Raw genomic sequence first — 26,359 nt, 5'->3', positions numbered from 1 at the left:
AGTTAGTGAATCGGCCCCTATTAATGTTTTGTTGGGGAGTGCTGTGCTAAAGTGTCCAATATGATCCTTGGCAGGTAAATATTTCTGTGTTTAACAAACTGTGCAGTATTAACCCTTCTGTTTAATAGCAAAACACAGATCTTTTAGTCTTCAACTCATCAACAATCCCTGTATCTTTAGAATGATCCAGCCCTAGCCAATAATGGATTGAAAAAAGAATTTTAAAAAAGATGTTTATTGTTTAGAGAAAAAACAACAACAAAGTTAATGAGATCAAGATTTATTAATAATTAATAGATGTGTCTCATAATAGTGACATAGGGTGAGGTCTTAAATACATCTGGAGTGGATCACCCTAATGACAAGGGTTAGCTGCTGTCTCTGTTACTGGAATAGTACAGACTTAAAAATAAAATAAAAAAGCCACTAGATGTCCCCATATAGTCTTCTAGGAGCAAAGGCAATAGCTCACAGAACCATAAAACCTTTATAGTAACGAACACAAAATATACAACTAGAGATTCTCAAAGCCCCATTCAAGTAACCTACCCAACCCTCTACCATGAAAAGTTTTTATTTTTCACCTGGTATCTCTGTTGCTTTGTTGATTTTGCAATATTTTTTGTTGTCATGACCGCAGAAGACTATTAGGTAGTCATTTAGCAATGGCAGCCATACTGCCTAGAAACTGTCTTGGAAGTCAGGTGACTAAAACATAGTTGACTGGCAGTTTTAGGGTTGATCAGGACCCTGTACTACAGTCAAAATATTTTAATATATGCAACTTAGATATGCACTGCTGGCCTTCAGCTGTTTTACCTACAATGAGTTGTTGTTGTTAAAGTTTTTCACGGCAGTTTGGGCATTACTGATTTGTGTCCAAAAGAGATTGGGGGACCAGCCATCTCTAACTCTGGAACCATGGGTGTCCACATAAGGGGGCAGTTGTCCCACCCTGACTTCTCCAGCTAGTTCCAAGAAATTGTTGGTACATTTAATTCCCAACAACACAAAATGTTTTTTAAACTTCCCACTTCCCAAGGCAAGTCTTAATCAGATTATCTTCTACATTGTCATGAATAGGTTCATCTACAGTCAGATACTACCCTATGTGATATAAGCTTACTTACCCCCCCCCACCCTGAAAAATGTCTGCGGAATCCCTTGTCTGGAACTGCCAATAAACAAAGGGCACACAACAGAAGCAACTAAAGACTGAAATAATGACCTCTGATTACTTGAACCTGTAGTGTATTTCTTGTTTCTTTGTATGTTTTTATAAAATAAATCTGTAAAATATATGAACATTTCTGGGTTTTCATTTCACAGACTATTGGAAACATCTATATGTTTGCCTTTTACTCGTTCCTCTCATGACACTCACAGAAAAAAGACTACCAGGCACTGGCTCTAGAGCAGTTGTAGAATCTTGATCCCCTCTGGTTCAGGGAAATCACTAGTAACATATTGGACCATCCTTCACCACTTCACGGATGCAAGTGTTCGAGCACTAAGGGGTTCAAAATCTTGGGGTCTGTTGTTCTCTGCACCAAGTGCTGAATTGGAAACCCCCTCTACCCCTCCTCCTGTGGACCCTGCACTTTTTCCCTTTTGTCCACAATTAGAGGGAAAGTTAGACACCTGTGGCAATTCAGAAAGGTACAGGGCAGAGTGAAATTGTGCAAAAAGCACATTTAATTTGCACCCATTTTTTGCACTTTGCACTCAGACTTTATAAATGACCCTTCTATCTTCAGAAAGGTTTTGAGAAAATGTAGTGTACCTTAGTAGAAACTGTAAGAGAGACCTGCTCAGGTTTGGGCATAAAACCCAGAACTGCTGACCCACAAACCAATTAGAATGTGCCAACTGGCAATGGGCACCATTTAGAACTTCTACTTGAATGAGTTTTAAGGGAAGGCAACTCTAACCAATTAGCCTCTTCAGAAATGACATCACTATGAACCAGAAGGGACTTCCCTTTGGGAGGAGGATCAACCAGATCTGGAATATTTTTCTTTTTTTTCATTTTCACATTTTACAATGACTTGTACCTTACCCAAGAACCTACATTACAGACCCAGTCCAGTGTTTTCCATCTCAGTGCAGGACTGCAGACTGTATTCATGCTCCCCAGTGCCCTGCCAATTGGAAGGAGTTTCATCAGGTGGTCTTTGCTTTAAGTTGACACTTTCTGCCCACTAAACATTAGTAGTAGTTACATTGGAAAGAACAAGGTGTTGACCTAGAGAAAATGCTTTATGGGGATGGAGCAATAAACTGGATAAAAGTTAATGTTGATTGGAGTATAAGACAGAGCCAAAACACATTTTCTTCGGCACACCACTTACTTTCTTTCCATAGGGTGTATTCAACTCCTCAGGCTACTTCCAAGCCAATTTCTCATACAAGAATTCCCATAGGGAGGAAGCACACCAGACACTTGGCTTTGCCTTTTAGAACATTTATTCCAGCAGAGTTGGCACAAGCTTTCAGGGTCAACCCCTAAAAAAGGAGGAAGGGGTTGACCCTGAAAGCTTGTGCCAACTCTGCTGGAATAAATGTTCTAAAAGGCAAAGCCAAGTGTCTGGTGTGCTTCCTCCCTATGGGAATTCTAGTGTAAGACAGAGACAAGGGAAACGTTTCTGAAATTAAATATAATGGGGGAACTATTATTTTCCAAAAGAGCTGATTCATTGTTACAGCAATACAAGTGGAAATTCCAGAGTTAGTAGACCATATTATTGCATACGTTCCTCAAGTACAAAGGAAAGCGTGACAAAGAGCATTATGCAACCATCATAATGTGTTTTTTTTTAGCATCTATAAACTTGTATGTCTTTGTCAAATGTTATATGTCAACTAGAAGAGATCAGCACACAGATACAGCTTTCATAAATGTTTATTTTAGCATGGAAGTACTAACTTGCTTTTGCAGAAGTGACTGGCTCAGATTTGCCTACACAGATAACTTCATAAAAGCAATTTCCTGGTGCCATTTACAGTGTAAAAAAGTGGCTCATAAATCTCTAAATAAAAAATAAGGACATATCTTGCCATACAATCATTTACCCAGCAATGTCCACATCGGCTGTGATTGTGCCCTTTCTTACCATTGGAACTCATGGGATAGTTAAGGTGGCTATACACAGGACAATCAATTCTGCTGACCTGACCCCTCCAGACTGAGTTAGCAGCTTCCTGGGGTTTATGGGGGCATCGCAATGGCTAAAAATCTGGTAGATAATTATGGGACAGGCAAAATAAATCCTACTAGATGAGTATTTCATCAGTGTGTTGATGAGGTCCTTTCTCAATGGGTCTTCCCATTCATTTGTTGGCCTATTGGCCTGGGTGCCAAATATATTTGGCCCAGCATATTAGTGGCAAAATCAGAAAAAGAGAAGATCATTTGGTGACTAAAGGTTGCCATACACTATAAGATCCTCGGTTGGCAAGGTTGCCAAAACGAGCGGATCTTACCCGATATGCCAACTAACGGCTGGGCGATATCGGATGAATCTAAGGGCTGAACGATTGGATTACAATACTACGAATGGGCTCCAAAGGGTCACAGGACCGCATCAACTAGCCAATGCGGTCCTGGATCATACAAAAAAATCAAACTTGACCGATCGATATCTGGCCGATTTTTGGCCTGATATCGATCGGGAGGACCCATCGGGAGCCCCCACACATGGGCAGATAAGCTGCCAAATCGGTCTAAAGGACCGATATCGGTGGCTTTAATCTGCCCGTGTATGGCCACCTTAAGCCAAACCAGCACATCTTTCAGCTTATGCCCCCCACGTTACCAAAACCAGCTTTCTGTTCTTCAGAACAAGAGCAGAATAGAGTGTTGCAAGTTTGTTCAACTAAAAACATCAACTTCCTAGAATAAAAACAAGTAACTCATTAAAAATATTGATTCAGAAATGGGACTAATACTTATAGCCCTCTTGGTAAAGGACTGTTTGAGTTGCGTTAAACACATTGGGGTGCAAATGAACGTTGTTTGTAATGGTATAAGGATACAGCACACTTGTAAGACTTACTAGGTTCCCACCATCTCATTGATGTCATATCTTAGTCCTTAATTTATTACTACCTCTATCCTATAAGAGGTATTTGTATTGGGTTTATTGGGTTAGTTGTTGCTGTACAGTAGACATGAATATTGGTTACAGTTAATTACTGTATATGGTCCAGGGATCAGTGCTTCTACTTCTCTTCTTCCCATGTCTGTTTGGGTTTCCTCCCACTGTTAAGATACAAAATGTAATTTCCTCCAGTGACTCACTGGGGGTCATTTATCAACACTGGGTAAATTTGCCTGTGGGCCGTTACCCATGGGAACCAATCAAATTGTTGCTTGCAGCTGCCTAAAACAAACCAGCACTGATTGATTGAGTTACTGGCCAGGGGCAAATTTGCTCTCGCATATAAAAATAAAATATAAAATATATATATACAGTATGCCATAGAATGTAATCTGTTAAACAGGGAACTATTGGTGGGGGTGGCTGGGAAATCATCCTTATATGGTGCAGAGCTGTCAGCCTATTCACATTAGTTTAATTGGGAAATCCATTAACCAGTAATTCACATGTCTTGGTCCCCAGCCAAACAACCATAACGACTGCTCCTTGGACAAAGCACGTCTGGGCAGGGTGGACCTTTAATGGATGGTATCAGTTTGCGCATTTTTTTATGGCTGCAATTGTGTAATTCACCACTTAAGTAACAGCTAAAGGATCTAATTAAAGATACACAGAAGGAATAATGGGGCTCTAATGCTGCATTGTCAATTAACTGGGCACTTCCGCTTCAGCTGGAAAGTACTTTACATATCAAAGAGGCAACGATTAACCCAGTATGTAGTAGGGTCTCCCCACACCTGGATAATAATAGCTGTCAGCCCTCTGTTCCCTGGAGAGTTCTTAACTACCTTCTTGACCCATTCTGTCTGTTGGTTTACACAGTAATATTTCCCCTTATCAGTGGCGTAACTACAGAGGAAGGGGGTCCAGGAGTGTAGCCCCTAATTAAAGAGATATCTTTGTAGAACAGGCCAACTTATCAATGTTTTGGGGTGTCCAATTGGATCTGCTGTGGGACCCAGAAACATCTAGTTACACCACTGCTCTTTATTGATTAGTAACAAAGTAACATTATAAGTTTGGTTGAAAAAAGACACACGTCCATCAATTTCAACCTTTTGACTTTATTTTTAACCTGCCTGACTGCCAGTTGATCCAGAGGAAGGCAAAAAAAACCCATCTGAAGCCTCTCCAATTTGCCTCAGAGGAGGAAAAAATTACTTCCTGACTCCAAAATGGCAATGGGACCAGTCCCTAGGTCAACTTGTACTATGAGCTATCTCCCATATCCCTGTATTCCCTCACTTGCTAAACACCATCCAACCCCTTCTTATACCTATCTAATGTATCAGCCTGTACCACTGATTCAGGGAGACAATTCCACATCTTCACAGCTCTCACTGTAACAAACCCCTTCTTATACCTATCTAATGTATCAATAAGTAGGTTGAGACTATATACTACCTATATGGATTATCCCCCCTGTAGTGCCTCTTAGTTACCCCTAAGCAGCACAGAAATTGTGTCGTTTGGGTCTGTTGTAGCACAAAAGTCTTTCCCTAATCCGATTGCTGAACTGCTGTGGGTTAGTTCTCATCCTTGTACAGTCAACTGGTTAAAGAGCTAAACAGGTAATAATATCAGTAATCTTCTGAAAAATTATTCAGTCTTCTAGTTTATGGCCGGCTTATGTCTCTATGTGTGTCATAGTCCAAAAGATGGCACAGTTTTATAGAATATGGGAATCCCTAGCCATTGTAGACCCTTGGCTAATGGTGGAACCTCCCAATGGGCTGCACAATGACAACATGAAGTGGGTTAAAACAAACAGAAATCCGGTATGTCTGTCACTTTGTTCTTGCTATTACTCTACACAAACTGGTTTGTTCACATTCCCAAGGACAAGGAAGGGGTATACACACACACACACACACATATATATATATATTCCAACCCTGTCTACAATGTGGCACACAAAAGAATAAAGCACAGACACTGGAGTCTGAGGAGCACACCATTGGGATCATCTCATTATATAAACCACAACTCAGCAAATCCTTAACTTGGAAGAGCAATGGCATTCTGGGAGTATCCAGGGGTCGTCCTACTTCTTCTAGGTAAGTTTCTAAATAACCATGACTAACTGTCAGCTTCTAAAGGAACTCAGAATGCTTTAATTCATACAATAGGATCCAACCCCACCCCGACTTTGCTTTAAAGGAGAGCTATAATGCTCCAGCGGCAGCCTATTAAAGGGATGGGGATTGTATCTTGGGACAGTGAATAGGATAATATAAAAAAATTGTCATGCTAGTTTCCCTTTAATGCATCCAGGTTATAAATAAAAGTTATTGATGAGACAACCAACTCAATCTCACTACCTGGGTTAAAATGACCGCCATTGTTGAGACTTTTTGTGAAGATGCCAGCGTTTTTGGAGAATTTTACAGTATGTTCAGAAGAACCAATAAATAAATAAGGATTGGTCACATGGTGCAAAATTGAAATACATTGTTATATAGTTCATATGGGTTGATAAGAAGACACAATCAAGTTCAACAATTCAGTGTTGTTTGTTGCATTGTTTCTCTCTAATTAATGTCTTTCCTATGGGCTGATACACAAAACTGCGGTGAGAGATATAGGGTGGAACACTGGGGGGCAAATTCACTAAATGACAAAGTGCCTAACGCTAGCGTAGCACATTTTTGTTAATTAGCCGATTCACTAACGGACACTGGTGTAAATTCGCTAATGTTACTTCGCACCCTTTCGTCTGGCGAATTTGCACAACGGACGTAACTACGCAAATTCACTAATGTGCGGATTTTTCTGAACGCTACCTTTTACGCTAGACTTCCTTAGCCACCTCAGACCAGGCGAAGCGCAATAGAGTAGATAGGGATTGCTTCAAAAAAAGTTAAAAAATTTTGTAAGTCCTAAAAAACGCTGGCGTTTTTTCATTTTTTATGGGTGATAGACTGAAAAAGATCGGATTTTTTTGGGGGGCTCCCCTCCTTCCCCCCTACATTTCCTAACTCATGGCACCTTAACTATACAGTGGGCACATGTGTAGGGCGAAATAAAAAATTTAATTTGCTGATTGAAGGTTTCCCAGGCTTGTGTAGTGATGCTACGTATTCCTCCATTGTAACTTCAATTTGGCGTCGTATGCAAATTAAGCATCGCTAGTGCTTGGCGAATTAACGCTAGCGCAACTTCGCAACCTTACGCTTCCGCTGTGCGCAACTTCGGATTTTAGTGAATTTGCATAGCGCTGGCGAAAATACGCCTGGCGAAGTGCGGCGAAGCGGACGCTGGCGCAACTACGAAGCTTAGTGAATTTGCCCCTGGGACAATGAAGAGGTCGGAGCAATTGATAATGACAAGGGGAAATATGTCGGAAGGGTTACTGCCTGCTCTGCTGTTATTTCACCTGTAGAAATAATGATTGGTAGCTAGTAATGTGTGAATTATTTCGCCTGGCACGAATTTGCAGTGAATTTCCGCATTTCGCCACCAGCGAAAAAATTCGCTGGTAATAATTCACTGGTGTCAATTTCTGATTTTCACAATTTTTTCGTGAAAACATTGAAATTCCTTGATTTTTTCGTGAAAACGTTCGAATTGCTCGATTTTTCCATGAAAACTTTCGAATTGCTCGATTTTTCCGCGAAAATGTTTCAATTGCACGATTTTAGTAAAGACATTGAAATTGCTCGATTTTTAAGGAACTATCAATGTTAAGTTAATATGAGGAATAAGGTTAAGGGCAGCGTTTATTTTTACAAGCAGCGACTATTTTTACAAATAGTGACTATTTTTAGGTTTGCTGTCAAAGACATAAACCCACGCTCATTCCAAAGATTCCCCACGCCTAGTTATTTGTCAAGAGCCAGTGGTAGGAGAACAGCAGCAGCTCCTCCCCCTATCGGTGAGTGCAGGGTACAAGCAATATGGCAGACTCCTCCCAGATTAGAAAAATTAAGGCAAACTGTGCACCATAATTGTAATTCAAACAAACCCATTACTGCACCCAAAACCCCTCACACAGTCATTTTGGCGAGGGGACAGTCGGTAGAAAATTACGTTTGTGAGAAACGAAAAATCTTTTGAAAAAATAATAAACTTTTCATAAGAGGCAGAATTAGAGCTGTCAGGCAGGAATAGCAAGTCAGAATACCCAATAAAAGCAACTGGTGGCTGGAACAAGAAGCTCACTTTGGTGACTATTTAGAGCTACATTCCTATCCGTCTGGGAAATGGCCCTGTGTTTTGCATTCCAATTCCACTGCAGAACAGCCATTTGGAGACCAGGGAAAATGTGTTTATTGGAATCTTTTTGTTTTTTTCATATGAGTGAGAGTTGTTCTTTGTCATTGCAACCAGTAAAATCAGAACCATTGAGAAGTTATGGCCAATAAATCGCAAGAAAAAATATGGCAGAATGTTTGCAAGAAAATCTTTGGGACCAGAGAAATGGGTTTGAGTGGGTTCCTCAGCTCAGAGAATCTGCAGATTATATTAATACAGTAATGATGATTAACGCTTCCACTCTTCTGTCTCTTCCTCAGTTACATCCTCTCCCATTTGGTTGGCCACCACCGTCTACTCTGCTCCAGCTTGTGGTTCTCCCATGGTCTCAAGTAGAATAGTGGGAGGTACGGCTGCCACAAACGGAGCGTGGCCCTGGCAGGTCAGTCTGCGCTACCAAAAGTCACATATATGTGGGGGTTCAGTGATCTCCAATCAGTGGATTATGACAGCTGCTCATTGCTTCCAAAAGTAAGTTATTTATTATTAGTGTGTGTGAGAGTGTGAGTGGGTGGATAATATGTTGTAGGTAGTCTAGAGAGTACACTGGGAATACTGCACTAACTTACCCTTGTTAATACAGTGACAGGGTTATTAGGGGCACGATATAGCTCACCCCAAAATATACCCAAGTTAGCCTTGAGGCTGGGCCCCTTTAGCTCATAACAAGGTTACAGATATTTATAAACATTGGGGTAACAGTCACCCTGCTATAGTTCCAGGGGTACCCAGGGTACAAATAAGCACTCACCCCAAATCTCCCCCTAACTGACCTTCAGACTGGGCCCCCTTAGCTCATAACAAGGTTACAGATATATAGAAACATTGGGGTAACAGTCACCCTGCTATAGTTCCAGGGGTACCCAGGGTACAAATAAGCACTCGCCCCAAATCTCCCCCTAACTGGCCTTCAGGCTGGGCCCCCTTAGCTCGTAAGAAGGTTACAGATATATAGAAACATTGGGGGTAACAGTCATCCTGCTATAGTTCCAGGGGTACCCATGACACAAATAAACACTCACCTCAAATCTCTCCCTAACTGGCCTTCAGACTGGGCCCCCTTAGCTCATAACAAGGTTACAGATATATAGAAACATTGGGGTAACAGTCACCCTGCTATAGTTCCAGGGGTACCCAGGGTACAAATAAGCACTCGCCCCAAATCTCCCCCTAACTGGCCTTCAGGCTGGGCCCCCTTAGCTCGTAAGAAGGTTACAGATATATAGAAACATTGGGGGTAACAGTCATCCTGCTATAGTTCCAGGGGTACCCATGACACAAATAAACACTCACCTCAAATCTCTCCCTAACTGGCCTTCAGGCTGGGCCCCCTTAGCTCATAACAAGGTTACAGATATATAGAAACATTGGGGTGTCACCCTGCTATAGTTCCAGGGGTACCCAGGGCACAACTATTACTCAACCCAAATCTCCCCCTAACTGGCCTTCGGGCTGGGCCCACTTAGCTCATAACAAGGTTACAGATATATAGAAACATTGAGGTAACAGTCACCCTGCTATAGTTCCAGAGGTACCCAGGGTACAAATAAGCACTCACCCCAAATCTCCCCTAACTGGCCTTCAGGCTGGGCCCCCTTAGCTCATAACAAGGTTACAGATATATAGAAACATTGAGGTAACAGTCACCCTGCTATAGTTCCAGGGGTACCCAGGACACAAATAAACGCTCACCTCAAATCTCCCCCTAACTGGCCTTCAGGCTGGGCCCCTTTAGGTCATAACAAGGTTACAGATATATAGAAACATTGGGGTGTCATCCTGCTATAGTTCCAGGGGTACCCAGGGCACAAATAAACACTCACCCCAAATCTCTCCCTAACTGGTCTTCAGGCTGGGCCCCCTTAGCTCATAACAAGGTTAAGATATATATAGAAACATTGGGGTAACATTCACCCTGCTATAATTCCATGGGTATATACAGGGTAGCAAATAAGCGTTCACCCCAATTTCACTATAATATGCTTTTATAATGGGATTATGCAATGACATTTTTAATCATCACCTAGGGGGCCACTGAAAAATTTGGGAGATTATGTTCCACACTGAAAAGACTGAACACAATAGGGGTCATTGTTGACCCTAGGGGGAACAAGTGCAAGAGCACACTCTTGAATGCCCATACTGGGAGCACATGGGCCCCCTGGGTAATGCCCCCTGCACTGAGCCCGGATTAAATATTTGCCTCTCTAACTGAGTCAGCGCTGGATCCATAGGGCACAGGTCTTTGCACTTTGCTTTCTGAATGCAGAGGCCCGGGGCATTCCATGTTCAGCTGGGCAAATGTGGCCTCCAATGTTCACTTCCAAATGAAATATAGTAGGGGAGCCCTGCAAGGGCAGTAACTCACTCTGCTGCTTTGTTCTTGCCCCACCAGCTCCTTGTTTGCATCCCAGTATCAAGTTCGGCTGGGTGCATACCAGTTATCTCTCTCAAGTCCTAATGAGATCATATCCAATGTGGAGAGCATCATTGTGAACTCCAAGTACAACAAGGACACTAACTTTGCAGACATTGCTCTAGTGAAACTAACAAGCCCCATTACCTATACCAAGTACATACTACCTGTCTGCCTACCTTCAACTTCAGCCAACTTCACTGAAGGCATGGAATGCTGGGTAACTGGATGGGGCACAATCAACTCTTCAGGTGAGGGTTTGTTCAGACACAAATGCAATGTTTTGTATGTAATGCAATGTTATGTGAGGTGCTGTAGGAGCACTTATCTTCTCATGCTATTCAAAATGGTTGTTATGTCCTACTCTTTTTCTTCTTTCACAATTACTCTCGCATTATCCTATTTTATCTGCTTACAGGCCATTTGCCAAAAAAGCCTTTTAGGGGGTTATTTATCAAAGGTCGAATTTTAGAGCTACTGTATATGACTTTTTTAAACCTTGAATGAACTTGAATTAACTCACAACTGGAATGGTTTCTAATTTAAGAAAACTTGAATCACTGAGTTTGAGTTAACAACTCGAAAACTCGAATTAATCGAGTTTTGGGTGAAAAAAAACTTGAATTGATCAAGTTTTCGAGCAAAACCCTCCGAAAAACTCATTAAGGCTATTAACATCTGCCAATTGTTCAAGGGACCTCTGCCATTGACGTCTACATGACCTCAACAGGTTTTAGATGCTGTATTTTCCAGGGTGAGGGTATAAAAAATCTTGAAATATCTGAGTTTTTTTAACCTAAAAATTTTAATTTTAACTCCAATATAACCTTGAAATCTTAAATTTTTAATGGAAAACACAATTTGAACCAATATAAATTTGCCCCTTAATGTTGTGTAGTCACTCTGCCACTTTCCAGTTGGTTATTAAACTACTATATAATATTAGGATTATTCCAACAAGCTGTTTTTTGGGTTAAGTTCCAGAAAGTTCAATAAATGTGGGGCTTTATAAAGGATGATGGCAAAAGTAATCTTTTGTGAGTACCAATTCAATTGATGTAGCTAAACATTTTCAAAGATTGATCAATAAGCTTTTGCTTAATATTTATCATATATACCTGTCTAATAGTCAATATGTTGTCTTGTCTTACAGTGAGCCTTCCATATCCTCAAACTCTCCAGCAGGTGATGATCCCTCTTATTAGCAGGAACACATGTGATCAGATGTACCATAATGGCACCAAGACCAGTTCCAGTGTTACCATAGTTCCAGTAGACCAGATCTGTGCTGGTTATGCAGATGGTCAAAAGGACTCATGCCAGGTATGCAGGTCAACCAACCTTGTATTGGGTAAACTATCATCAAACACAGATAATTCCCCTCTAAACCTAAACTCCCTAATCTGAGCCTTTGTGTTAGCTCATTGTTGGGTCAATTGGTTTCTTTCCAGAGGTTCCAAAATTTATAGTGATTACAAAGATACTGCAAATGCCACAAAGTCTTCTACTGGTGTCGGAGAAGAATGTACTTCAGTTGTCATTACCCATTCTTTAGCATTAGGCAAGCTGGAGTTAGGACGTTCATGAAATGAGTTTGAAAACATATTCTTTTTTTCTCTCTTCCAGGGAGACTCCGGGGGACCCCTTGTCTGTAAATTACAGGGAACCTGGTATCAAGTTGGCATTGTGAGTTGGGGAAAAGGATGTGCCCTTCCAAACTACCCTGGGGTTTATACCCAGGTAGCTGCTTACCAGCCATGGCTCTCGACATATAATGCAACAACTGATTTTTTAACCAAAGCAGATGCTGCCGCCAGCACAGTTAGTGCAGTCACAACAACTTATGTGGCTTCCACAGATGATATGAGCACCATGCTTAATGTAGCCAATGTCAATATTCAAGCTAATAAAGTGACAGTAGCTAATGCTAATACTCTATTTAAATCCTCTTCGCCGACTCTAAGTATATCAGTGCTATTACTTGGCTCCAGTGTACTTCTGTGTTGGCGACTCACAACTGACCATTGACCATTGAATATCTATTTATATTAATTTGTGCTTCCTTGTGTATGGTCACAGTGAGTCTGGTGCTCATTCTATATAAAGCCGAATTGGAGAAACCACACACCTCACAAGACCAAAACAGAGTGGCCTGGTGCCCGGTGGTAGAGGAATCTGCAACCTCTAAGCCAAGGTACGTAGAAATTCACCAGCACACAGGAATCATATTAGCAGGGCAAGCCCTTGCAATTTTATTAATGCACTGCATTAATAAAATTGCAAGGGCTTGCCTTGCTAACTTGATTCCTATGTGCCGGTGAATTTCTACGCTCATTCTATATAAAACATGGAAGCAGCTCTATGTTTTCTGTCTTGCTTATGGAGTAAGCATGGGGCAAAGCAGCCATAAGAAAGGAATGACATGAACTGAAGTTCTGTGTAGGGGAGACTAGAAATACTCAAAAGAAACATGTGACTCAAACAGTCAGATAAATATATTAAGGACTGTGGGGACACCTTTATAATAATAACCCTACGGAGCTGAACTGGACCTATCCATACAGTATATATATATATATGTACTGCTAAAAGTACTACCATGTGACATTAACCGTCTACAATATATGTTCTCAAACTGAGGGGATAAGTTCCCTGAAGGGGCCCATGAAATGGATGGTTGCTGGACCTCAGACTCAACACCACAACGGATTACATTTGTGGGTGAACCATTATTTTTTTATCCTACATAAACCAAGATGGATGGCAGTAGATTATATATCATCAACATTGGTTTGGTCTTGTTTTAATGATCGTGATGAGCTACAAATGGCTGGTGTCAACCCAACAAACCTTCCTACATTAACCAAGATGGTTGGAAGTAGATTAGATACAGTATCAGCAACCTTGGTTTGGTCTTGTTTTGAGCTACGAATGGATGGTGTCAACCCAAACAAACCTTCCTACATAAACCAAGGCGGCTGTCAGTAGATTAGATATCAGCAACCGTGGTTTTATCTTATTTTAATAATAGCAATGAGCTACAAATGGCTGGTGTCAACCCAAACAAACCTTCCTACAGAAACCAAGATGGCTGGCAGTAGATTAAATATCAGCAACCTTGGAATGGTCTTGTTTTTATAATCACAGTGAGATGAAAATGGTTGCAATCAACCCAAACAGTCTAAAAATCCTTCAAGGATAATATTCTCATATAAAGAAGTTTAGAGGTGTCCATTTTTAATGATGAGTAGTTTCATTATTTATTTGTGTTAAAACAGAGTCACTTGTCCATCAACTTTAATCTTTCAATGTAATACCCAACGTCACTAACCCAACTGCTATTGCTAAGTTGTATATAGGTGATATATATATTACATTTTTTGGTAAGAGGAATAATTTTGTGAACCAACTTGATTATTATTGTAAATATTATTTGTTATAAGGATCTGACTTATCCATCATTCTACAGAGATTATACATGATTGCAATCATTCCTTGACTAGTGTCACTTACCTAACACATCCAAATGTACTATTGACAATTGTATCAGGAGCCAACAAACCTTCTTGTATAGTTTTGGAGTTTTGAAGTACAGGGTGAACATACACACTCCTCATACCCACGTGTGATTTGCATTGGGAAACAAGGACATGGATGGGTGTTGCTGAGGAGCAGCACTGAGCACTAACACCCCATTTAACAGAATGGTGTTCTACTGCTCAAAGCAGCAGTTGAACAACATAATCTTGTTGCTAGGGTAACTCATCCTAACAAGGGCATGGCTGACTGGAAGATGAATAGAAACAAACTGGATTGTGTTTAAAAACTGCCATTCGTGACTTACCTTTATTTAAACCAGAACTGTTTTTATATTGTTATTGTTTGTGAAATAAATGTTTTTTATACAAATTGCCAGAGTGTGTCTATCAATTAGCAAATTAGTGAATATTAGTCTGACACTATGGCTAGAAATACATTGATTACATATGGAATAGTTGTAGATTAAATCATTTAATAGGCAGAAGTAGCAAAATAAAATTACAGAATTTGACCAAATTTGACACATTTCGCTACAATGTTTTTTGTTTTGCTTTTAATTTATTTTTATTTTGCATTTATCTAACACAAACATTCAGTTCCTGTAGTAGATACGGAGCATGGGCCATCCAGAAATATATGTTGCCTATCTGTTCCACACAGAACAAAATCTAAATTATTTCCAGAAATGAAATTTTACTCCATTAAAGTTTGTGTAGACTGGGGACACCACACATTCTACATCTCAATGTTCTTTTATTAGGTTCGAATTTTACCCAGAATGTATGGTCTATAACCACCACAATAGATCTTACACCCCATGCCACTTTATTACTTAAAGCCCCGGAAAGACATTTTGATCTATATTTTATTTACATGTAAAATGTAAGTTTTTCTCTTTGAAAAGCTCATCCAGCCTTTCATAATCACTGGGGACCATTAAAAGGCAGAATCAATTACTAGTTCTTTAATATAAAACTCCATCATTCCCTAGTTTATTTTAGCATTTGTCAAACTATTAGATTAACCTCCCATGGTTGCTGTGCTTACAGTTCTGTAGAGTTTCTCATCTCACAACAATACGTGGTAAAAGTCAAGAAATCTTCATACAAATAAAATTCCATTGGGCATGCCCCTCTTGAATTTTACCAAAGCAGCACAACGGCTAACCAACCATATACTTACAGCAACTAGGAGGCTCATATGCTCATATGGAAGCAGAGAGGGATACCCACAATGAATGAAGTCCAGGAGAAAGTAATCTCTGCCATACACAAAAACAGAATGTCTGCCTATGACGATATATAGACAAACTGGGTAAACCTCTTCCCCAATACCTTCATCTCAGTAACATGATCCAATGGAGACTGACCCTTTCCATCTACAGGTATTGCTCACATGTTGTGGTTTTTGTTTTCTGTTTCTTCGCTTTTTATTTTTCTCTTTCCTTTTCCTTGTGGCTATTATTTGTGTCAAAATATCAATAAAAACAAATTTTAGTTAAAAAAATTCTATTCTCCTCCTTTTTTTGTATTGAATGCTCCTGGGTCAGGTTTTTATAGAAAATGTCAATAAGATGCTGTAGAGGAAATGGAGGAAAGTATATCATGCTGGTCTTTCCATAATTTGGGTCTTCATACTTTAAGGGGCACATTTATTTTGGCTACTTCGACCATCGAATTGGCTACTTCAACCTTCGACTACGACTTTGAACAATTAGAACTAAAAATCGTTCTAATATTCGATGGTCAAAGTACTGTCTCTTTAAAAAAAACTTTGACCACCTACTTCGCCACCTAAAACCTACCGAGCACCAATGTTAGCCTATGGGGAAGGTCCCCATAGACTTTCTAATTATTTTTTAGCGAAGGAAAATCATTCAATCGATGAATTAAAATCCTTCGAATCGTTCGATTCGAAGGATTTAATCGTTCAAAGATTTTTCCTACGATCGGTCGAACGAACGAATTGCGGTAAATCCTTCGACTTCGATATTCCAAGTCGAAGGATTTTACTTCGACGGTCGAAATATTGAGGGTTAATTAACCCTCGATATTCGACCAATAGTAAATGTGCCCCTAAATCGACTAAAAAAAACTTAAATATTAAACCAAATAGAATTGTTATGGGTCCAATAAGGATTAATTATATCTTAGTTGGGATCAAGTACAAGCTACTGTTTTATTATTACAGAGAAAAAGAAAGTTATTTTTAAAAATTTGTATTATTTGTTTAAAATGGAGTCTATGGGAGACGGCCATCACATAATTAGGAGCTTTGGGTTTCAGGATAACAATTCTCATACAATGACCATATTTTCAGAAATGATATTTCAAAGGGTGAGACCTCAGTGCTGACTTTGATAAGAGTCTGAGATGAGACTTGGTTAAAAAAAACGCTTGGAAGAACTGGTTTAGATGATGAAGGCGTATTCAGTAAGTCACATTGGAGCGACACTCATCAATGGAATTCAAAAAAATCTGGCTCTTCCCTGTTCAAAAAACAGACTATAATAGATGAATAAGGAATGAGATGAAACAACTATATTGCTGAAAATATGGCTGAAAGAGGGATGAATAAGAATGAGCCAAGGACTTTATTTTAAAAAAAGGCGATATTAGTGCATTGTCTGGTAGTAGTGATGGGCGAATTTATTCGTCAGGCGCCAATTCGCGGCGAATTTGCGTGATTCGCGCCCAACGAATAAATTCGCGAAACACCCGCGAAAATTCGCGGTAAAAATTCGTCAAAGGCATCAAAAAAAAAAAATTTTCCGAAAAACGTACGCCAGCGTCAAAAACGGGCGCCGTCGTCAAAAACGAGATGCCGGCGCTGTTTCGCGAATTTTTCGCAGTTTCGCAAATTTCGCACGAAATTCGCAAATTTTTCGGCGAAACGTCGCAAATTCGCCCATCACTATCTGGTAGTAATAGGAGACTCAGTGCCAATAATGAGCACTGAAAGCAATAAAAGGACAGAGAAGATAATACATTTTATTTGAATTGCATGAAAAAAAAATTACTGAATTAATCGGATGCACTTTGGAGTCAACGTTTTTGACACCACAAAAGGGTCATCATCAGGTATTGTCCACCCCGTGTTGTCAAAACGATGAATCAATACAGGTTTGATGTGGAGAAGTCAAGAATGCAAGTAGTGAAAGTAATTACATGAAATGGGGGGGCAGTGATCTATTTGGATTTTGCCAAAGTGTTTGATACTGTGCCCCACAAACGACTGTTTTCTAAACTAAGGTCTGTTGGGCTTAATGAAGTCATTTGCACATGGATAGGAAACTGGCTACAGGATCGGGTACAGAGGGTGGTTGTTAATGGGACATTCTCTACTTGGAGTAAGGTTCTTAGTGGGGTCCCCTGGGGCTCAGTATTGGCTCCACTTTTATTTAACTTGTTCATTAATGACTTAGGGGAGGCTAAGTTATGTATCAGTGTTTGTAGATGACACAAAACTATCCAGCCCAATTAATTCCATCCAGGATGTGACACTTGCAACAGGATCTTGACAAACTGGCAATCTGGGCAGCTAAGTGGCAAATGAGATTCAATGTTGATAAATGTAAAGTCATGCACCTGGGATGTAAAAATATCCACTTATACCCTTAATGGGACTGCACTAGGCAAATCCATTATGGAAAAGGACCTTGCCAGTCAAGCAATGCCAGTCAGCAGCATCAAGGGCAAATAAGGTCTTGAGCTGTATTAAATGGGGCAGAGATTCACAGGAGGAGGGGGTCCCACTGTATAGAGCACTGGTAAGGCCCCATCTAGAATATGCCGTACAGTTTTGGTCTCCATCACTCAAACAGGACATTATTGTATTAGAGAGGGTACAGAGAAGGGCAACTAAGCTGGTAAAGGGAAAATCTTAGCTATGAGGAAAGACTGGCCAAATTGGGGATGTTCACGCTGGAGAAGAGGCGCTTAAGGGGAGATATGATAACTATGTATAAATATATAAGGGGATCATATAATAATCTCTCTAATGATTTATTTATCAGTAGGTCTTTCCATCTGACACAAGGTCACCCATTCCGATTAGAAGAAAAGAGGTTCCAGCTAAATATTGGGAAGGGGTTTGTTACAGTGAGAGCTGTGAAGATGTGGAATTGTCTCCCTGAATCAGGGGTACAGGCTGATACATTCGATAGGTATAAGAAGGGGTTGGATGGTGTTTAGCAAGTGAGGGAATACAGGGATATGGGAGATAGCTCATAGTACAAGTTGATCCAGGGACTGGTCCCATTGCCATTTTGGAGTCAGGAAGGAATTTTTCCCCCTCTAAGGCAAATTGGAGAGGCTTCAGATGGGTTTTTTGCCTTCCTCTGGATCAACTGGCAGATAGGTAGCTAATAAAATAAAAAAAAAAAAGTTGAACTCGATGGACATGTGTCTTTTTTCAACCTAACTTACTATGTTACTATGTCACAAATTCAGGATAAATAGGTGCATTGGCACTAGATGAAAGTTGCTTAGAGAATGTATGGATGACTAGTGAGGGCCCTTTTGTCCCTGACCCCCTCTGGCTAAAAGTCCCCCAGGGGTTTCAGAGCTCCTTCACCACAAGGCTAGGGGGATCCCTTTATATATATATATATTTGCCCTATGTGTTTCGTACCAACAAGGGCACTTAATTATGTGGGTAAAATGTAATGCCACTGTACTTTCTTTTTGCAGCATACTCTCTAAGTCTGCTAATTTATGCTGTCATATTAATTTTTCTTGTTTATGTAAAATCAAATAAAATATATTTACATAATTATGTGGGTACGAAACATGTAGGGCAGATGGAGATGCAAGTATATATATTTTTTAACTTTGTCTAATAGAGATAACTTTTTTTTGATCAAAACATTTTGGTCCTGTGGATCCGCCTGGACAGCCCTGCTTCTTCTTCGAATTTTCTGGCGTGCCACTCCCTAAAGCTGGGGGTCTGGGGCTGGTGTACCCAGACCACATCTACTAATTGGTGAGCTATCTACAGTACATTCTGGGGCACCTTTTCTCTCTCCTCATGCAACACAACAAAAAAATATATTCAATACAAAGAATGGATTTGCTTAATGTCTGTCTTTGCAAAATATTTTCCTGAATATAATATATTGCTTTGTATTTACACCACCAACCAGTGAGCTTGAGCTGTGCATTGCAATATATCCTTGTACCTGATTGTTCTACAACGCAAGCCCATGTTGACTAAAGTTGGCGTCAATCATCACACTACAATTGCATTGAACCTTGCAAAGCACAACAAACGGCTGTACAATAGAAAGATAAAAAAATAGAAATATAACGTGTTTGCCTGGGGCACCTGCTAACACACACACATTATTTCCATTTATACCGCATCATTGTTAACTATAGCACTTTACAGAACAGGCATAGGAGTACTTATCTTCTCTTCCAATGTCCCACTTGTTTACTTCTTTTTTTCAACTTAAACACACACATTGTTTGCTTGGGTCAAGTTTTACAAAGTTCAAAAAGTTTGGGACTTTTGAAAGCATGATGGCAATTTATGTACACACAAGGGATTTCTTGGGAGTAACATTTCCATCTATAAGAAGAAATTGTCAAAGTGTAACCCCACCCCTATTTTAGTTTAGGTAGTCACAACTCTGCTTTATATTTTTAATGTTTACCTGTCTAATTGTGAGTGTGGTGTCTGGTCCTATCTTATTACAGTGAGCCTTCCATATCCTCAAACTCTCCAGCAGGTATTGACCCCTCTTATTAGCAGGGACACATGTGAGCAGATGTAAAATGAGTTCCATAAGACCAGATCTGTTCTGGGTATGCAGCTGCCCAGAAAGATTTGTGCCAGGTAGGTCATCCAAGCTTTTCTTCTACAAACATAAAGTCCCTCTAAGCCTTTACTCGCATAGATTCCTAGTTCGAGTCCTTGTGTTGACTCCTTGTCTTGATCGGTCAGTTTGTTCCTCACCTGAAGTTTCTAACTATTTAGGGATCCTGATAAGTCAACTGCCACAAAGAAGAAATTTACAACTGCTATCATAGAGTAATATACATCAGTAGTGGTTATGCCTTCTGCAATACTGCATGAATATCCTGAATAAGTCAGTAAGGGTGTATAGTAGCCAATTAAATATTCTCTGGGCTCCTGGTTATACCTCGCCCCCCTCCCATGTTCTGCCCTTGCTCTGCCCATGTCCCATTGCTCCACCTTTGTCCCTCTCCACTGCAACCATACTTTGCCCCACAATGAGCCCACTGGTGATTACAGGCCCAGACAGACCTAATGGAGATTCATCTCTGGGGACGCCAGTACTCAAATCTACGGGGCTTATTTACAAAAGATTAATTTGGCGATTCCAGAGGAAATCCTAACATTATCTCTTTTACCATGTATTCAGACTTTTTCTAAATGTTAGGAAAAATTTCCCATGACATTATTGGATGTAAGAACTAATCTTTTTTTTCTCTTCTTCCAGGGAGACTCCAGCGGACCCCTTGTCTGTAAATTACAGGGAGTTTGGTATCAAGTTGCCATTGTTTGGCAAGTTGGGGAATAGGATGTGCCCTTCCAAACCATCCTGGAGTTTATACCCTTGTAACTGCTTACCAGTCATACGTCTCATCATACAACGCTACGATAGATGATTTACCCATAGTTGATACTACAGCCAGCACAGTTAGTGCAGTTACAGCAGCTAATGTAGCTTACACTGGTAATAAACTAAGAAAGTTACACAAGTCAACACCGAGAAGTATACCAGTGCTATTACTTGGTGCCTTTGTGTTTCTGTGTAGGTGTCTCACAATTGGGAATTGACGTAAAGCTCATACATTTAAAATTATATTCTTTAGTGCTTTCTTGTGTGGCACTTTGTTGGCACTCATTTTTGGATGTGGTCAAAGTCAGCATGGTGCTCGATCCATATAAACTGCAGAAGCAGCTCTATGTCCAGGGTCGAACTGGGGAGTCCTAGGCCCATGGGGTTCCATCCTTAATGGCCCACACCTTTTACTCCTCATGCCCTGCCAGCCCAGTCTGACTCTATATATGTCTTCTGTTTTGTACATGGAATAAAAAACAAGCATGGAGCAAAATCATCCACAAAGAAAGGAACCACATAGTAAAGTAAAGTTCTGTGTAAGAGAGATTTTATAAAATAAGAAGAAAGAAGTATCTCCAAGAGGCAAATAAACATATAAAGGACTGACAGAGACACAGTAAAAATAATAACCCCAAATAGATGAAAATGAAATTAAATTTGTTTTTTCAGCACAATTAAATATGACACTCAATCTCTGGCTCAAGATGAGCCCATGATGGTGTTGAGAAGTGTCCAGATGGGTTCCTTGTGTACCTCCATTCTTGCACTTTGCAATGGGATAACCTTGCAACCCTATGTTGCGATTTATGTATCAGTGCAGACTGATGTGACCCATGTATTTAATATATTTGTTGCTGTATGTTGCTGGATTAAAATTAATGTTATTGTTCACATTAGATGACAATGCTATTAAAACAGGCTTGTCTCACTGGAAACACCAACAACTAAGTGGCATTTGGGCTTGATCTTCTAAGGAGGACATGAAACTGATGGGTAGGGACCCCAGATTGAATTCCACTGATGTTTGCCATAACGGGTAAATGCTTATTTTCCATCCTACATAAGCCAAGGTGACTGGTACAGGCATTGGACCTGTTATCCAGAATGCTCAGGACCTGGGGCTTTCCTGATAACTTATCTTTCCATAATTTGGATCTTCATGCCTTAAGTCTAATAGAAAATAATTTAAATTTAGGCATAAACAATAGGCTGGTTTTTCCTCCAATAAGGATTAATTATATCTTAGTTGGGATCAAGTACAAGCTACTGTTTTATTATTACACAGAAAAAGGAAATCATTTTTAAAAATGTGGATTATTTGAATAAAATGGAGTCTATGGGAGATGGTCTTTCCGTAATTCTGGATAATGGGTTTCCAGATAAATGATCCCATACCTGTAGTACATTAGACACCAGTAACCATACTCTTATTTTGTTGATCATGTTGAGCTGGAAATGGGTGACTTTAACCCAAACTATTGAAATGCATACTGGGATAATATTGTTAATAAGATTCCAATGCTGCCAAGGGTTTAGAGGTGTCGGTGTCAGTTTAATGATCTGATTGAATAAATTGCTTGTAAATAGTATTTGTGATTATAGATTTATAAAGATAATAATACTTAGTTCATCTATTTGTGTTGGAAGATGTCCATCAAGTTCAACTTTTCGGTTTAACACCAGAACCCCCTATAAAAATACAATTAATGGGCTGATTTTTTTTTTTTACAGAATTTCCTATTAAGCAATTTTAGTGTTGCTGTTTGTTGAATAACATTTTCTGATAAAAATTGCCGAATTCTGTCCATAATTTCAGATGGCAGAGACTAGGGGGCAAATTCACTAAGCGCCGAACGCTAGCGTTATTTCGCTAGCGTTTGGCATTTTCGTTACTGCTCAAATTCACTAACGAACGCTGGCGTAGATTCGCTAGTGTTACTTCGCACCCTTACGCCTGGCGAATTTTCGCTAGCGACGTAATTACGCAAATTCACTAACGCGCGCAGTGTACTGAACGCTACCTTTTACGCTAGACTTCCTTCGCCACCTCAGACCAGGCGAAGCGCAATAGAGTAGATAGGGATTGCTTCAAAAAAAGTCAAAAAATTTTCTAAGTCCCACAAAACGCTGGCGTGTTTTCTACATTATGGCTGATAGGCTGAAAAAGATCGACATTTTTTTGGGGGCTTCCCTCCTTCCCCCCTACATTTCCTGACTCATGGCAACTTACCTAGACAGTGGGCACATGTGTAGGGCAAAATACAATTTGTATTTGATGTTTTGAAGGTTTTCTAGGCATTTGTAGTGCTGATACGTATTCCTCCATTGAAATTTGAATTTGGCGCCGTATGCAAATTAACCTTCGCTAGCGCAACTTTGCTTTACTTAGCGAATCAACGCTAGCGCAACTTCGCAATCTTACGCTACCCCTGTGCGCAACTTCGGATTTTAGTGAATTTGCGGAGCGCTGGCAAAACTACGCCTGGCGAAGTGCGGCGAATCGCGGCGCAACTACGAATATTAGTGAATTTGCCCCTAGGAGTTTAGGCAGATACTGTGACTTGATATATATAGAAATAAGGCTGCAGAACTCATGTGTCTTTGCTTCATTAAAAGCAATTTCTCCAATCCATGACCACATTGTGTTGAATATGTCAGTGTTTTATTAAAGGGTGGAGAAAAAGTTTGGAAGTAGAAATGCATTTAAAAAATAGGAGTTTATCAGACAAAAGTAGAACAAAAACAAAATCACAGAATTTGACCAAATCCAACCTATTTTAATACTTCAATGGTATAAATTGGGCCAACAACATTACAATGTACAATGTAACCCAGAAACATATATTCCATAACACTCTTCTAGCACCGTAGAGTCTACAACCTATACTACTATATAGTTTAAGATTCAGGAAAAACATTATGCATTCAATGTAGAATTTAATTATTCTTTCAAAACTCATCTCTCATCATAATCAGTGGGTGGGGTCACTAAAGAAAACAGGATATATTTAGCTCCTTTAATCTGTTAATAGAGCTTTCACAGTTTTTTTCTAGAGTTTCCTCGGTTGGTGTACTCTGTAGAGGTTTATACGGACTCTTTGCTCCTGAAACATTTTCATAAAGCTATAACTGGTGAGTCACTATGATGCTATGGGGGAATAGAAATATTTAGATGACGCTAAATGCTTTTGTGGAACCTGATTGTCCTAGGATTAGTTAGGATAGGCTAGGCCCCTTAAGAGGTTACTCTAGGAGTGACAGATAGACAGGTTATTTAGCTGAGCAGCTCAAGGCTCTGACGAGGAGAGGGATTAAGATCCCGGGTACTAATAGACCAGAAGTAGGGACTAAGTGTATAGGAACAGGGTAGATAGATTCCCCTGATTCCCCTCAGGTTCCACTTAGGGAAAAGGCTTAAAGCTGGGTGTACCTTTATTGCTGCTGAGCTTGTCCTCTTGCCTGTGGGGACTAATACTGACCAAATGGTGCTGTGAGTATTGCCTATTCAATGTTGATGCAAAATCCTGTCTGCTCTATTGTATATGTTCATTAAATATGTTCATGGTTAAGTTACTAAGAACCACTGGTGCCCAATTATTATACCCTGCAGTCCAGTTACAGTTCATATTACACTCTGCCTCCACACCGTTGCGAGGGCTCACTCCCTAAGATTAGAGGTCTCATCCAAAACACATTTATTGGGAGTGGAGCTAAATAGTAGTGTACAGAACACACAATTTACTATAGCGCTACACTAGATCCAAATCTGTTGAAAGCAAAAACAGGACAGAGAAGATGATGATGATGAAATAGAGAGAGAGATATAGATATAGAGGTAGATATAGAGAGAGATAGATAGATAGATAGATAGATAGATAGATAGATAGATAGATAGATAGATAGATAGATATAGATCGATAGATGATAGATAGATAGATAGATAGATAGATAGATAGATAGATAGATAGATAGATAGATAAAAGAAAGAAAGAAAGATCTAGGGCTAATATTTCAGTTTTTTCAGCAAGGCAATTTATTTCAATATTTATTTCAATTTCACTTGACTTCTCCTTCCAGGGTCATAGATAGATAAATAGATAGATAGATAGATAGATAGACAGACAGACAGACAGATAGATAGATAGATAGATAAATAGATAGATAGATAGAGCGAGAGAAAGAAAGAAAGAAAGAAAGAAAAAGATCTAGGGCTAATATTTTTTTTCAGCAAGGCTATTTATTTCAATATTTATTTCAATTTCATTTGACTTCTCCTTCCAAGGTCAGCAACCTTGGTGTAGTAGGATGGCCTAGAAGAATTGAGGGTACTGTGGGGTACTGACTGGGGCAAGATTTGAGTTAACAGATTGAGCATACTTAATTTTCACACGAACGACATGATCCCTTCTGAAATAACAGGAGAGACGTGTGCATTGTGTGTGCCATACACCAATGATGTTTTTATGCTGTAGTGTCCAGTAACTTGGACCTTGAACTATTTATACCACTGCTACTGGGCATCTTATTCCTAAAATGAAGAACCCAGATTAGTTATAAGATTGCATTCATATCTGGCATAGGTTTAACACCTGCCCTGCCAAAGACAAAGGGACAAATAAAAAAAAGCCATGCACATCCATGCATTCCTCAAGTCAAGAGAAAACAGGTAAATTTGACATTTCCAGCGTCTGTCATGCGAGACAGAACTGTAACCAACAAAAGTAATCTTACCTTTAAGGTCTGGAAACCTTTGTATAATTTGCATAGCTTATTGGCAAAGTGCGCAAATTGTCTGCATGGACAGGTTTTTTTACATTCCCATAAAAAGGGGGAGGGTCGTGAACATCTTCGCAACGTGTAACACAAAGGGACGCAACAAGGTGTCTGATCTCATGTGTGGGAACTAGTGGGACACTTTCTCCAGAGATGCTCGGCAAACCATGCATAAGCTCCATCTCACCATCAACTGACATTCATAACACAGAAAGACAATGACATACATGGAATTGACTAGGGTCCTTCTGCTTCTGCAGGGTAAGTAAGCGGTTATATAATGGGATGGTGATTATGTTTAAAGGTCCATATGTTAAGGATAAACATTCAGTTTTGACAATTGCCCATAGTGCTGAATAAATGTGTGAGATTCTTCTTACCAGTGGGGTCTAGGGTTGATATAGACTTTAACCCAACTGAAATAGGCAATGGCGAGAAACAACAATGAAGACGATAGTTCCTCATACTCTTTGCTGGAGAGCCACCGACTGTCATATGTAGGGCCAACAACTGTAATAAGTAGTCTGACTCCAAAACCATCTGCTGAGTGGGAGAGCATGGTCCAGGAATTGACTTGGTGGTGCCTTCACCAAGCTATCTCTACTAGGTTCCTCCTTAGTTTCT

The 26,359-nt window shown here is 39.9% G+C and overlaps 1 protein-coding gene across 1 annotated transcript in view; it reads left to right on the top strand.

Moving 5' to 3' along the window:
* The first annotated feature begins 5,582 nt into the window (after nucleotides 1-5,582).
* Nucleotides 5,583-26,359, top strand: part of LOC108703887 (transmembrane protease serine 9) — a 29,570-nt gene continuing 8,793 nt past the window's right edge. Inside the window, exons 1-5 of the mRNA XM_041576334.1 lie at nucleotides 5,583-6,217; nucleotides 8,675-8,885; nucleotides 10,810-11,081; nucleotides 11,984-12,153; nucleotides 12,457-12,856. Of these exons, the coding sequence (XP_041432268.1) occupies nucleotides 6,175-6,217; nucleotides 8,675-8,885; nucleotides 10,810-11,081; nucleotides 11,984-12,153; nucleotides 12,457-12,856 (1,096 nt within the window). The 5' untranslated portion in view covers nucleotides 5,583-6,174. The remainder of the gene's footprint in view (nucleotides 6,218-8,674; nucleotides 8,886-10,809; nucleotides 11,082-11,983; nucleotides 12,154-12,456; nucleotides 12,857-26,359) is intronic.

The sequence above is a fragment of the Xenopus laevis genome, chromosome 9_10L (genome assembly GCF_017654675.1).
Source record: "Xenopus laevis strain J_2021 chromosome 9_10L, Xenopus_laevis_v10.1, whole genome shotgun sequence".
NCBI lineage: Eukaryota > Metazoa > Chordata > Amphibia > Anura > Pipidae > Xenopus > Xenopus laevis.
Note: the sequence above shows the minus strand (reverse complement) of the source record. Positions and strands in the feature narration are given on the sequence as shown.